The 15,544-nt window shown below is 45.6% G+C and overlaps 1 protein-coding gene across 1 annotated transcript; it reads right to left on the bottom strand.

The window, feature by feature from the left end:
- Positions 1–10,591: 10,591 nt before the first annotated feature.
- Positions 10,592–14,472, bottom strand: LOC120713382. The gene is made up of 4 exons (XM_039999361.1): positions 14,146–14,472; positions 12,920–13,108; positions 12,032–12,400; positions 10,592–10,633 (listed from the first exon to the last, which is right to left on the bottom strand). Exons 1-4 carry the CDS (start codon positions 14,470–14,472, stop codon positions 10,592–10,594), a joined length of 927 nt encoding a protein of 308 aa, XP_039855295.1.
- Positions 14,473–15,544: the final 1,072 nt, after the last annotated feature.

The following is a 15,544-nucleotide window of genomic DNA, read 5'->3' as shown; positions in this document are numbered from 1 at the left end:
AAGTTCCTTCTTCGTTGTGGCGTTGTTGAGTTGTGGTCCGGTCAGCGTCTTACTAGCATAAGATATGGCATAATGCTGCTTATCTCTGCACTGACCCAGCATTGCACCGACAGCATAGTCGCTTGCATCGCACATGATCTCAAAAGGAAGTTTCCAATTGGGAGGCTGAATGATGGGTGAGGTAACAAGTGCCTTCTTAAGGGTATAGAAGGCCGCGAGGCATTCCTCGTCGAAGTTGAATGGGGCATCTTGTGCGAGTAAGTTTGTCAAGGGCCAGGCTATATGAGAGAAGTCCTTGATGAACCTCCTGTAGAAGCCAGCATGGCCCAAGAAACTTCTGACTCCCTTAACATTTGTCGAGGGTGGCAATTGTTCGATAAAATTGATCTTTGCCTGATCTACTTGTATCCCTCTTTCGGACACTCTATGTCCGAGGACAATTCCTTCTATGACCATGAAATGACACTTCTCCCAATTAAGGACTAAGTGTGTCTCTTGACACCTCTTGAAGTTTTCCAAATTCTCAAGGCATTGATCGAAATCCTTGCCGTAGACTGAGAAGTCATCCATGAATACTTCCATGATGTTCTCAATCAGGCCCGAGAAGATCGCCATCATGCACCTTTGAAATGAAACTAGTGCATTGCATAGACCAAACGACATTCGCTGATAGGCAAATGTACCATAGGGGCAGGTGAAGGTAGTCTTACTCTAGTCATATGGATGAATCGGAATTTGATGATAACCAGAGTATCCATCGAGGTAGAAAAAGAATGAGTGTTTTGTCAACCATTCAAGCATCTCATCAATGAAGGGGAGAGGGAAGTGATCTTTCTGGGTAGCCTTGTTCAGCATCCGGTAGTCGACACACATCATCCATTCGGTAACTGTCCATTGAGGTATGAGCTCATTTCTCTCATTTCAGACAACTATCATGCCTCCCTTCTTCGGGGCCACTTGAACTAGGCTTACCCACTCACTATCTTGCACAGGGAGTATACCTGGGATATCGAATGGAATGGTAAAGCTTCGACCACACCTAGAACTATTCAACTGGACACACTAAGAGAGAAAAGGTAAGAAGGGTAGAGGGTCTAACTCCAGATAACCTACTACTCTACCTAGCTACGAGCCAATCACTAACTTGATCTACTTCGGCGGCCTCACGGAAGGATTCAGACTGTGGTGAGAAGGGAGTCCAATGGCAGTCGGCAACTACTACTATAAAAACACCCGAACGTGGTAGACTACAAAGGACAGATAGGGCTGTCACCACCTGCCACCTACCACAATGGTGTCGTGGGGTGGAACACAATCTGAGATAGCTAACCAAGCCTGGGCATCTCGCCCACAGCTATCGAGCTACTTGCTCCTACCATGTACTTAGATAGAAAGCAACCTCAAATAAGTAGAACTTGCTACTTACACAGACTCAAGATCCCGCATATCAAAGGAAGTAACTAAACAAGTAACTAAAGCAGAAAGTAAAGCTAGCAAGAAATTGAAGTTGAGACGAGGAACTTACTTAAAGATATATTGGTCCGAGGTGGATACAAAACATGGAGTAAGACCGAGAGAACTCGATTCCGCTCCTTTAGCTTGGTTTTCACCAAAGCTCTCACCTCACACTCTCCCTATTCCAATACAAAGATAGTAAAAAAGGAACACTTCTCTCAAGTGGATGGTGTGTGTTACAAGTGAGGGGTAGTGATCTATTTATAGTGCTCCCAAGGTCGGTATTTGGCCGGTAATCCAGTTGGCATCACTTGGAAGCAAATGTAGTTGGTGTGCTTAACCATCACGCGAAGCCCGGCCTAGGGATCGTGCCATCTGGCACCGACCATCCTCTGGATGGCTTGGATTCTTTCTTGGAGACGGTTGATAGTTGCTCAGGAATTTTCCACATGGTTGATAGGCCAGCCTAGCTCTGCACATCTCGATCCTCTGTTGCTCTGTCATGTTGATCAATGGTTGTGTGTTGCTGCTCAAGTCGGTTTGGGTCTTGGTTCATTGGTTTGTCTCGCTGCAAATGGACCCAACTTGACTTGGTTCAAGCCTTCCAGTCTCAACTTGTGATTCGTGTTCGTGACACCCTTGGAATGGCTTGATCTTGAGCTCAGGACCATAGATACGAAGTTGCCCAACGAAATTCCATGGGAGGGAGGCCGGCCGACCTAGCCTAGGCCGTCCAGCCTGGGAATTCTCCCAATTTGACTCATTTTTGGATATGTTGTCCCTGAATTCAAATATTCACCGAAACTTGTGAAACTTGTCAATGTTAGTGAATTTAGTACGATTACAGTTCTGAAAGTATGAAATCCGAAGGAATGTTGGCGGTAAATTCCAGTGAAAACAACTGCCAACAGTATACTATCTAAGGCTCTAACTCGTCAAGGACACCACACTACTGAAGAGGTAAGGGGTTGAGAAGTTTTTCTAAGGCTCAGAACTTCGGATAAGACAAGATCTAGAGTCATCATTTACTTTGGGCTAACGATTTCCCCTGGCTAAAAGCTAGACATTTCAAAAACTGCGCACTGTTATGTACCCAAACGTGGAGGATTACTAGGCAACGGACAAGGCTGTCACCACCTGCCAGCTACCTCTACAAACCATGGGGTATAAAACAACCAAACAGTAAAAGCTAGCCTAGACACTATGTCTACGCTACCTCGTACTAATTCTAGAGACAATCAGGATTATCCGTCTCTATCAGGAGTCCTACTCTAAAGTCATCCGCTACCCTTAAGTGGACGCTCGATCCCGTAAATGATAGACTAGTACTTGAACTTAAACTCTATTTCTGAGAAACATAAGGAAGACACGAATACTTACTATGATTGATAAGCATCCGTCGAGGTACAAGCGAAGAAGAGTGCCGCCAGACCCGACACTTCTCCAACTCTCCTTCACTCTTGTAAAGGTACAATTTGGAAAAGAGCGCCGTAGACTGGCGCCCCTCCTGAGTACCTTTACCCCTAACCTTTGCAAGGCAACTCTCAACTCTAAAAGTGAGGGAAGAGTGAAGTGTGAGGATGTCCTATTCTTACCCCGTCCTCTACTATTTATATAGGAGGGAGCCATGGGTCTTATGCTGCGAGGATGAGCTGAAGCTTGGCGGAACCGACATCTATGACCAATGGAGAGCCTCCACGTGGAAGGGGTAGGGCGGTGGCTCCCCTTTGGCCAGGAGACTTCCATGTGGGTCCTTATCACTTTGGCATGTGGCATAGCTTCTGATAAGTCGGTTTCACCACTCTAGTGGGCCCATGGATCCTCGCGCTCTCGTCTGATTCGCTGAGAGGGAGTTCACTTGGATTGATGATGTGTCACCTTGCTCATGGGCCGCATTCCTTCACATGTGAGGCTATCAGGTGGGCCGTTTGATCCTTGTGTTTGCTTATGAGTAGTTGAGCATTTGTACCTTGGATCGTTCTTGCTAATCTCTTGCATTTTTGCCCAAATTCACCTGCACACATCTTCATACCAGCATCTGTGGAATTCATTAATAATTCATCCTATGCTAACATTTATTCCTTTCGATGCTCAACTTTTGCATGATAGTTGACGGTCAAAATGGGTCAAAATAGATCGTCAACGTGGACTGACATCATACTAGGGCAGACATTTGAATACTGGAATGGGCACCGGTGTACTAAAGCCAATTGTCTAATCATGCAAAGCATAAAGCAAGGATACAAACTAATCATGTAATATATATTTGACATTGCATAATATAAGTCATGCCAATATAAATAACTATAAGATATGTCTATTAAAGATATCCGAGATTTACAGAGGAAAAGTAGGAGCTGGACCAACACCGAAACTACTAAGCCACCTCGCGGACCTGAAGACTAGCTAATTTAGTATAAACTCCACTAGCCTATGGACTAAGCAAGAGAGGAATGAGCTTTGAGCAACTTGTGGTGTATCTCCATTTGACACCCCCTCTCATATTTATAATAGGGAGCTAGGGGAGTGCAGGGCAAGTTGCAGCTGTGGATTCACTTGGAACCGCCATGGAGGACCAATGGGGAGGTGCCCCATTGAAGCTGTAAGACAGTGGCATCTTGGGCCCGTCAGCATAGCACAATTCGGCACCAACCGCCCCAGATATGGCTGGGAGGTTGCCCTATGGGCCCTCGTGCCAAATACAAGTGAGTCGGGCTCTGTTCTATGTAAGTTGACCGATAGGTGGGCCCTTTGGTCGACGTGTTTTTATCTTGGATCAATAGGTGCTTGTAGTCTCCATTTCAGCTCAATTTCCACTCTTGCATATTTTCAAAAGGCATATTGGATTTTGGCATTATTTTGGATAAGTGTGCATGTAAGAAATAGAAATTTTCATGATTTTCTGATCAAATTGATACCTGAAAATGGTCTCTAGCAAGCATCAACACTTGCCAGGTTTGCGTAAATGATGTATTCCCTGAGGTTCAAAATACATTAGACCAGCACTTGTGGAATTCGTTAGATAAACACCCTATACTAGTGTTGGCCATTGCTAATTTTCCACTTTTATGCAGGGTTTGAGGATCGAAATTGGTCTATAACGAGAGTCAACAGAGTGGCCAAGAATGTCCCACGCTCAACGTGACCATGGAGGTAGAGGAGGTAATGACGCAGCTGAGTGTTTGAGGGAGCAGAGGAGGCGCCGGTGCTAGATCTTGTGGGTAAGGTACAAGGGGTCGACATGTGAATATTGGTTTGGGTGGGGAATGAACTGTGCTGGAAGATGAAAATCCTATGTATACATAGGATTGGTTATTGGACCCACTGGGCTGTATGAGTTATTGGGACTAATTCGGTTTCTCACGGTTAAATTGGTTACCCGCGGCTAAGAACCGAAAAAACAAGTTTAATTCAGTTAATAAGAACCACGAACAAAATTTGAGGATCAAAATTTTTGGTTTTGGACAGTTCGGCTTCGATTTCGAGGTTAGTCTTCGGTCATCACGATTCCCAAATAGTATATAGGAAAAAGTTTTAATAGGGAAACCAACAGGTCAGATCCTCATCCTCAGTGAAGGGACGACGTGTAAGAATTACTCGTAAGTAACAAAAATTATAGCCAAGATACACATTATTATATAAAAATATGGATAGAGTCAGGCCAACAAAGATGCTGCCAACCGGAAAGCAAGCACCGTCCTGTCCCTGGAGTTTATGACATAGTGGTGCAACAGCACTGGTGTCCCGCCTACAAAGGCCAACTTATCAGTGCAGTGCCGGATCGCGACATTAGCATCCTCGTACGACTGCCTAATGTGCGTGAACAAGCAGCGGTGAAGCTGGTCTTGCACGGTAACCAAGGCCCGTTGTGCCCGGCGAAGGTCACCCACACAGCCGGACCACATTATCCTATGACGCCTTTCAATTAATCCATCGTTTAGCATCACCTGGATCGAGCCTGCAGTATCATCGCATGATAGCGCAGCAGCTCCAGCTGCAGCATGGGCCTAGGTTGAGATCTTGTTATCGGGCGGCGAGCTAGAGTGCAGCGTCCTCAAGCAGAGGTTGTGCATGGCTTCATCCATGCTCGCCGCTGAGTGGCATGCCGTCGATGGACATCGATGGAACACCCTCGCACGCATCGCCGACGGTGAAGAGCAAGGCAGCTGCCAGGATCGACACAAGGGCAAGCATCATCGTCGCTCTACTATTCATGTTTGTTCGCAGTTTTTTTTACTGAATTTTTGCACAGCACAACGAAAGAACGCCTAGCTTTTGTAGGACTTCCTCCATTTATGACCGTATCCAAAATACAATGCATCTCTCCTTTGGATTCCTATATCTTGCCTCATGCTATGGATGCCATATATTAAACACTTCTCCCTAGGGATATTATGAATAGGATACGCCGAATTTCCATGGATTACATTTGGTTCATAAAAAAGGATTCATATGGTATAAGGGCATGCACAATGGTGTAGACGGCTGCCGTCTGTAAATGTCTAGAACATCGCATACGGACAACAAAAAAGATAACCTATACAGCGGAGTGTCTGTGAGTCTGTCTACAAGTTATTTAATACAGGCATGGATACACAACACAAGGTGATCAAGCCTAAATTGGATCTTTGTATACCTTTTTGTTGCATGTATGAAGTAATACTTTGTGAACCAAATAAAATGAATTGTGTCGAACGTATGATAGAAAAGCAAGAACATAGTTTTATTCATGATCCGCCTATGGACTAAGCAAGAGAGGAATGAGCTTTGAGCAACTTGTGGTGTATCTCCATTTGACACCCCCTCTCATATTTATATTAGGGAGCTAGGGGAATGCAGGGCGAGTTGCAGCTATGGATTCACTGGGAACCGCCATGGAGGACCAATGGGGCGGCGCTCCATTGAAGCTGTAATACGGTGACGTCTTGGGCCTGTCAGCCGAGCACAACTCGGCACCAACCGCCCCAGCTTTGGCTGGGAGGCTGCCCTGTGGCCCTCGTGCCAAATACAGGTGAGTCGGCCTCTGTCCTACGTCAGTTGACATATAGGTGAGCCTTTTAATCCACGGGAGCCTAAATTTTGTGTTTTGATTGGTCGACGTGTTTTTACCTTAGATCCATGGGAGCCTGCATTTCAGCTCAATTTCCAACACTTGATGCCTAAAAACGGTCTCTAGCAAGCGTCAACACTTGCCAGGTTTGTGTAAATGATGTATTCCCTTAGGTTCAAAATACAAATTTAGACCAGCACTTGTGGAATTCGTTAGATAAACACCCTATACTAGTGTTGGCCATTGCTAATATTTCACTTTATGCAGGATTTGACGATCGAAATTGGTCTATAACAAGCGTCAATGTTGACATTTCTTAACGTCATCACCAGGGGCGTGTTAATACCCCCAGCAGCGGCGCTAGGAAATGCCACTCTCATGGTATAACTTTACTATTGCAGAAAGGATCAGCAAGCGCACGGATAGGATATACCGTTGTAGCATTTCACCCGGAGAGTAAGGGTATCGTTATTTATATTTTTCCCAAAAGATGGTGGTGGCAAAGGTATTTTACTAAGCATTAATCATGATGTTGTATGTTAAGCAATAGGAACAGCTTTGACAAGGGCCGTGGGTGCTTGGGGAGACGGCAACGGCTGGTGTTGGGGACGCAGTTGCAAGGGGAGACGGCGGCAGCAGCGAGCGTTGGTTCCACGGTTTCAGGGAGAGAGGGTGGCGGTGGCAGCGGGTGTTGTCGTCCGGTGATCGGCAGGAAGGCGAAGGGGCAGCCCTAGCGCCCGTGCGCGATATTGTGGGCTTAAAAAAAGAGAAGTGATGGGAGGAAAAAAGCAAAAAGAAATCGTGTTTGGGTTCAAACCGCGGGCGATGGGAGAGGGAAGCTGGAGAGCGGCTGCGCGGGAGAGGGAGGCGGGGGAACAGGCAGGGGCGGGCCTCACGTGTATTCAGTTGAATATCCAAAATTTTTGGCAAACTTTTTTATACATATAGTATATACTATGTATATGTATCATAAAATAAAAAAAACTTAAAATAGGCTTTTCGGCTCTACTTAACAACTTGGGCTCAATTAGCCACTGTCCAACCCTTCTGAGCCGGCCCAAACTCCTCCCACTCCCACCTCCCCTCACCTCAGGCCTCAACCCAGCCCGACCCGACCTGCTTCCTCATCCACTTCCAATCCTCCATTCCCTCGTAACCCTAGCAGAGCCCCCGACCCCCGTCTAGGCCGCCGGCGGCGTGGCACCGGCAGGGGCGGCGGCGGTGGCCTAGCGCGCTGCGCGCACGGGCACGGTGGCCGGGCGGCCGGGTAGGGCAGGGGCCAGCGGCGGCGGCCGGGCATGGCTAGCAGGCCTGACGGCTAGGCCCTGGGCATGACGGGCAGGCAGGGGCCAGCGCCCAGCAGGCAGCGGCAGCGTTTGGCGTGGTGGGATGGGCGCCTGGGCCTAGCTGCGGCTGCGGGCAGAGGCACTAAGGCAGGATGGAGAACTGGAGCAGGCGAGCAGCACAAGTTCTGAAAAAAGGTGAGCACCGATGAGTGATGATTACCATTTACTTGTTAATTTGTGACAATTGTAGAGCAATGTAGTGACTCTACTGACTGCAATTTTTAGGTTCAAACATGCAGAGAAAGAAGGGTAGTAGTGCTGTTACTAATTTGCGTTCAGGACATCATCTCTTATTTTCAAGCCATTAAGGATCGAAAAGTTAAACTGTAGGCTGAAATTTGTAAGTTTTCTTATCATTTGTTGTTTTATCCTCTATTTATTTTACATATTTGTCAAACAATTTCAAATATGCTATGATAAATGCTATGATTTTGATACTTGATTATTTGATACGTATATATACTTTAGACTGCTAAAATTTTTTTCGCCCATTGAAAATTTCGAATACCCAAATCTCAAATCCTGGGCTTGCCCCTGGGAGCGGGCGTCCATGTTGAAGCGCATGACCTGACCGATTCTGGCCCTTGTTGTGCGTTGAAGCTCCAAGGGATGAATACTAGACGTAGATTTTGATGAAGTTGTAATCGTGGGTACACTTTTCTAGATGCACAACAGTTTGGCTTCTAGGGGGGCGTTTTGTTGGGTGGACATAACAAAGATTAATAGGTGCTTTAGGGGTAGATCTTTGTAACACAATGATAAATGTCACTACTATAAAAAAGCATTAATTGCGACCTTTTGAAAAACACTCTGAGGTGTTTCAATCACCTCAGTTAATGCCTGTCATGGCATTAATCGAGGTGGCCATTTCTTATTAGCTGAGGCGGTCAATTAACCGAAGCGAGCACCCTTAGAATGACCGCCTCAGTCGGTTAATATAGATTAAGGTGGTTGTTCTAAATCTAACGCTTTGGTTAATCTATTAACTAAGGTGGGCATCCTATAGGGTCCGCCTCGGAAAATATAAGGTCAAAACTCATCCAGAAGGCCCGTTTACAGGCTTCCATATATATAACTGAGTTAGGGTTTCTCACCCCATCACTCTCCTCTCTCTCCCTTCTATCTCCCAACACCGCACCCTCAAATCCCGTCGCTCGTCCCCTTCCTTACGACGTCGGTGGCGGCGGGCGGCCCTCGCAGTGGCGTGGCCCGCGTGCGGGGGTGGCCGCCTGGGAGCAGCGGCGGCCCTCGTGGCACGCGTGCAGGGGCAGCCATGTTCCATTTGCACGTGTTCAGGGCAGGCAGACCTCGTGGCGGAGTACGGTGGCAGTCCTCGCGGTATATGTCCAGCGGTGGCCCTCGGGGCGGCGCGGCGCGCATGCGAGGGCGGCCGCGTGCGTGCGGCAGGGCTTGCGTGGCAACATGTGGTGGCGGTGCGCGTGCGGGGGCGGCCGTGTGCGAGCGGTAGCGGCAGCCCTCATGGCGCGTGTGGGGGCGGCGGCAGGAGGCCAGCCCGACGTGCAGCCGGGGCGGGCTGCCGGCGCAGCAGCTAGCCCATCGATGGGCTTGGTGGGCCCATGGATGGCTTAGCGTACTCATCGATAGGTTTTTTCTTTTCTATTTTTCTATTGAGAAAATTCTCTATATAGCATTAAAAAAATTTGCTCTTCCCTATAGCACTCAAATTTCAAAATTTCCCTATTTGTGCATTACCGACACAGCCATGCCGGCGACCTTCCTCTGGGCGCCTCCAGGCAGGCCTGCCCGCCCGTGCCGCCAGGGTCCTGGCCGCCCGCGCCGGCCACTGCCCGCCCGTGCCGGGTGGAGGGTGCGCGCCCACGCTGCTGGCGTGCCCATCCGCGCGGCTCTCAGGGGCATCGCCGCCCTCGCCGGCCAGGGGCTGCTCGCCCTCACCGCCGGGTGCCTGGCCACCCGCGCGGTGCAGGGAGTGTGTGTCAGCGCGGTCACCGTTGGCCTCGCTGACCGCGCGCGGCAGGGGCTCTGCTTGCCCGCGCCACTAGTACCGGCCATGGCTTCCCGAGTGAGGGAAAGAAAGAGGCGCTCGGGATTTTTTTCGACTGGCCGAAGGGGTATTTGGTCTTTCTATCGTGGAACCACGTTGAAGGTAGATAGGGAACAAAATTTTCAGTTGTGCACAGATAGGGAAGTTTCGAAGTTTGAGTGTTATATAAAGAAGAGCAAGTTTTTTTATGCTAGATAGGGAATTTTTTCTTTTTTATTTGATTAATCGAGGCGGGCACTAAAACCGCCTCGGAAAATAAGTTATTTATTGTGACCTTCGCTCCGAGGCGGTTGTTAAAAACTCCTCGGTTAATCATTTTTGTCCACCTCGGTTACAATTTCTGTAGTAGTGTGTGTTACAACAACTATGTTTTGCAGAATAGCAGGAATGCAAGGGCTATCAGCTGCAAAGGTTAAGCACAATTTGGACGGAAGGACTATGAGGATAAGTGATAAAATTTTATATATAAGTAATTTTAAAATAGTAACAACATAGCATCTGACAAAAATACACTCCGAAGAGCCTATATTGCATCCAGAAGTTGTTTTCTCTTAACTGAAACGGGGGGTACTGCGGCATATATACTATTTGACACGATAAATAATGTATAACCTTGTAATTCATCAATAGGGTAGTGAGGGAAAGTGCGTGTAGCATCTAGTCCTATAACTCCCAATTACTTGTAGCAATCAACATTTTGTAGACATTGAAGGCAATTCAAAGCTCTTCTGATCCAGAAAGATGCCACACGTCCTCAAACTGAAATTTCAACAACAAAATTTCAAGTTAACAGCACAAAGAAGAAATAAGAGAATTACATGGACAGCATCTGTATGCATGCATCGACAGAGATTGAACTGAATAAGGTATATAGACATCTTAATGCACCAGATGGGAAAAATTTAGCTGCAGCTCTCAATTTATAAATCATGCAATCCTTTTGAATTTGTGCTTCATTGTTCAGAACCAGATTCTAAAATGAGCGCACACACCGCATGGCACCAGTAGAGTGCAGCTGGCAGTTACTGAGTCAAAAGTGAATCTCCAGTGTTTCTTGTTAGTGTCTACACACTGCACATTTTCCATCATCACGTGAATTAGTATGTATGTATGTATGTATGTATGTATGTATGTATGTATGTATGTATGTATGTATGTATGTATGTATGTATGTATGCAGTTACATCGTGTATCTGTGCAGTTTGGGTCAGGACTAATTGTTTTCACTTATTTGTTGTGGATATATATGCTTTAGTTGTAACAATTGGGGTATAGACATAAGAAAAGCCAAGATCAGCAAGCGTTTCTTCTTAAAGAGGAAATCACAGCTTAAAAGAAGAACTAGTACCTTAAGAATATACCAGTCAATAAGGCACATGTGTCCTCTAGTCACTCTTACTAGACAACGGTCAACGGCCCCTCCCTTTGCCCATCCGCATTTACCATCTCATCTTCCCTCCGTCTATAGATATTAAGTCTTGGATGGTTGGGAAGGAGTTCTGCTGCACTTCTGATGGTGGACTCAGCAACCTCCAACTCCCAACTAGTGGCATTCTGACAATAAATGTATATTGAGAGGTGCTTGAGTGTGGCAAGGTGGCTGATGCCAGTGTTGAAGCCAACGCCATGTGCACATATGGTGTCATGACAGCTTAATGAGAAATAGATTTCCTCAATCCTTGGTGCTGATCCTGCTTCAAATTTCATGCCTAGGCTACCACACGAGTGCCACAGACAAAATAAGAGGATCTTTAGACGCTGGAATCCATTGCAACTTATGCTCACAGTTTCTGAAATTGGCTCTTCTGTGTCAAGGTTAAGGTAAATTAATGATGGGAGTCGCTCAAGCAAGTGCACGTCTTCAACTTTTAATGTCTCCACCTGAATTGTTAATGAGACAAGTTCTGACATGCTGGAAATTCAGCTTGGGAACTTAGAGAATAAGGGAACCAATCCTTCCATGCAAAATCTGCGGACATGTTTTGGAGGGGGGCACCAAGATTCAGCCATAAAGTTCATACAACAGCGATCACTACCCTCAATATATATAGATCTGAGGTTGTTTTCTCCCAATCTGCAGAACGACTTGATCAAAGATCGCTTCATGGTTTCTTGGTCACTGATTCCGTCAGCAGGATTCCACATGATATTAAGAACCTTCAATTTTTCCAACTTCTCAAGTTCTTCCAGAGCTTCTGGAGAGGTTTTGATTGCATTCAATACTGATAGCTCCTCAAGAGCTTCCATCTTACCAATGCCTTTTGGCAATGTGACAGTAAAAGGGACAAATAGGTGCACCAATTGTTTTAGTTTAGTAACTCCAGCTGGCAACTGTTCTATTAGGGTTAAGCTGAGGTCCAAAGTTTTCAATGACTTCATCCTTCCAATATCTCCTTCTAACCTTTTAATGCTGCTATCAACGAGTCTTAAATACCTCAGGTGAACTAAGGTACAAATACTCTCAGGGTAACCACTGTTCTGAGCAGAAGAACAACCCTCAATATCAAGGACACGTAAAATTTTAAACTGAAATAGAGGGGGCAAATTCTTGACAGGACCAAAACAGCTTAGTGATCGAGTATTTGAAATGTTGGTCCCCTGCCAGAAGTTCCCTTGAACAGAGAGACGCCTGATTTTGTTGGGCAAAAATACCGCCTTGACATCATTCATTACAATAGAGAAATTTTCTTTTGCTGCTAATGATTTGATGAGATCGAGCATGATATCGTGTGCCCGGCAGGCTCCTGGCATACCATAATAGTCAATGTGCACTGGTTGGATCATATTTCTATTGACGAGCTCCGTAAAATAGCTATGTGCAGTGTCTTCCAACGACTGTCCTCGTTGTTCAGTAATAAACCCTTCAGCCACCCATCTCCTTATCAGCAGCAATCGATTGATCTCGCAATCTTCTGGAAATTGACTTAGGTACAAGAAACATGTCTTTAATTGGTGTGGTAGATCATAGTAGCTCATGAATAATATTTGTTCAATAATTTCGTGTTCATGATTTGGTTGACTGGCAGAACAAATAGAATCTCTCACTCTTTCCCACTCCTGCCTTGATGCTGGCTTGGTTGCTAACATGCTGGCTATGCTTACTATTGCCAGTGGCAAACCATCACATTTTCTCAGTATGTCGGTGGTAACTTGCTTCAACTCTTGGGGAAAATCAACTTCATCCTTAAAAATCCTTGACAAGAACAAATCTTGCAAGTCATTAGCATCAAGTGGCTTCATAGAATAAACAAAGTCATCGTCTGGAAAGCTACATGATGCAGCGACATCTTCTTTTCTAGTAGTGGTGATCACTCTGCTTGCTAATCTGTTTCGGGGAAATGCACATTGTATCTCTCTCTCCATGCTTGTTTGGACCATATGTCATCAATTATGACAAGGTATCTGTATAGACAACAGGAAAAATTGAATTAGTGAGGAGATATTCAAATGACATTTGATAAAGATCAATAGTTTTGATTCCCTGGTTGGGGTGTCACTTATAATGGCAGGCAAGGAGGATTAGTCCATAGAATTAAAATATTAATTAGTTCTAGGTGGGGTTAAGTGAATCTGATCTTACAATTGTGATATCTCAATTATTTTTCAGTGCAATACGAAAATTCGATAGTATGATCTAAACAATGCAATGTGATATCTCAATGTTTAATTGATGAAATATACCCAGAGTAGCTAATTTAGACCTTTCTTCGGTGTGCATCGATGCAGTTCTCATGATTTTTAGTGCATGCCACACCTCTTTTGTGAACTTATGCCTTCGCAATTAAGATCGGATCATAGGGAAAGATGAGATAAAGTGACATAGTCTTGATCCATTGTTTGTTTATGGATTTGATATTTACTAAGATCTAATCAACTTAATTGAAACTTGCACCTATGGACTGGCTGCAAACTTTCGATTGCACATCTCAAGAACCACGTTCCCACTTGTTCAAAATGATCATCAGGAAGTTCTAAGTTTGGGCAAAAGTTTGTGCCAGACCTTCAACAAAAGGTCAATCTTAGTAACATCATTGCGTACCTTTTATTTTCAAGATGATCTCTTGTTATTTGCACAAGTTGCATATACTCTAATTTTCTGTTATGAGAAGCCTTCTGCATCCTTGCAGTCTTTTCATTCTGATCTTGTTCAAAGAAGCTATCACTTTCAGAAAATTGCAAGAGTACATCGGTGGAATCTTCTCGACAATATAATTTTGGGAGGCATAAACAAAGGCTGTGCACTGAAATTGATTTTTGATCTTGTCAAAAACCTGCTTAGCAAGCGTAGTCTTGCCTAATCCTCCAGAGCCAACAATGGACAGAACCTTCTGCTGGTACAAGTTGGTGCCGCTAGTGAGCAGCTTAACAATCTTGTCTCTTTGGGTGTTGATGCCCACGAGTTTCTCAGCCTCTTGAAACAGCCCAGGCAACCTGGGATCAATTACAACAGACTTTGCAGAGGAGGTATCCATCTTATACCGTTTTCGCCGATCGCTGACCTCCAGTGCGCGTTGTTTGATTTCTTTAAGCTGATTACCGATGTCATAGCGCTTTTTCAGGCCGGTGACCATATTTAACAATTTATTGAATGAACCCATCTTCACTGGTGCTATCTTGGCCGAGGTGCATGAAGTTCTCCTCCATACGATCCTCGATGTCATAACATAACTCTCTCAACTGGTTCATCCAAACTTGTGTTTGAGGGCTTTGTTCGTCAGACTGAGACATGGTTTCGAGGGTGGTTCTCATGCTGCTAAGCTCATCTCGCAGAAACTCAATCTGACTATGCACATTTTTTATCTTGTCAAACGACTCGAGCAACAACACAGAAGAGAGGTTGCCAATGAGGGGTTCGAGCACCCCCATCAAAGCGCTCGCCGTGACCCCAATCAGCTTGCTGGCTGATGAGACAAAATGCGATGTGATCTCTGCCGGTGGCTGGGCCTGGAGACGGGGCAAGTTCCAATAATCCTGTTGAAATTGGGAGCAATTAAGAGCTAAAAGCTAGTGATTGCGTTTGAAATTGAGGTGTGTAGATGGAGTTGTTGCAGAATCATGCAAAGGTACCTGAGGTTTGTTGGGAGAATTCATGGATAGCTCGAAGTGCTAACTTATCACTTATCAGTCAGGAGCTGCTTGTATGAATGTGGGGAAGTTTGTATCCAAGCTGTGGAACTGCGAATGTATAGTCCATTTATGTTATCAAATAAAGGAAAACAACTAGAGTATATTTCAAGTAATTACTAGTACTTGAGCATATATATAATATTAATAAACCACATGTTTTGGCTATCTTTGCACTAAGCCACATGCATTTCATGAATTTAATTTTTTTTGAATGAAACATTTCATGAAGAGGAAATCTACTCATAAAAGACGACCTATTTTTGGGAATCCGTATGATATTGTGCGGAAGCATAAACAGAATTCAGAGGATCGCATCCATCCATCCATCAAGGCTGCTGCATTCCCCCTCGACCTCTTTCCCCACGCTAAAGTAGGCCGGACGATTTCGAGGGCGAATCCCCTTCCTCGGTCGATCCGCCGGCCCCCTCTCCTCCGGCGACCCTCAGGGTGCCGGAGTCGAGAGGGGTGCCCGGCTCCTCGGCGTGTGGACTGTGTATAGCTGTCGATCTAGGTTGTCTAGCTGTAGTTCCCGGCGGCGAAGGT

Source organism: Panicum virgatum, chromosome 6K, assembly GCF_016808335.1.
Source record: "Panicum virgatum strain AP13 chromosome 6K, P.virgatum_v5, whole genome shotgun sequence".
NCBI classification, from domain to species: Eukaryota; Viridiplantae; Streptophyta; class Magnoliopsida; order Poales; family Poaceae; genus Panicum; species Panicum virgatum.
The sequence above is the reverse complement of the archived record's forward strand: the minus strand, read 5'-3'. Positions and strand labels throughout refer to the sequence as shown.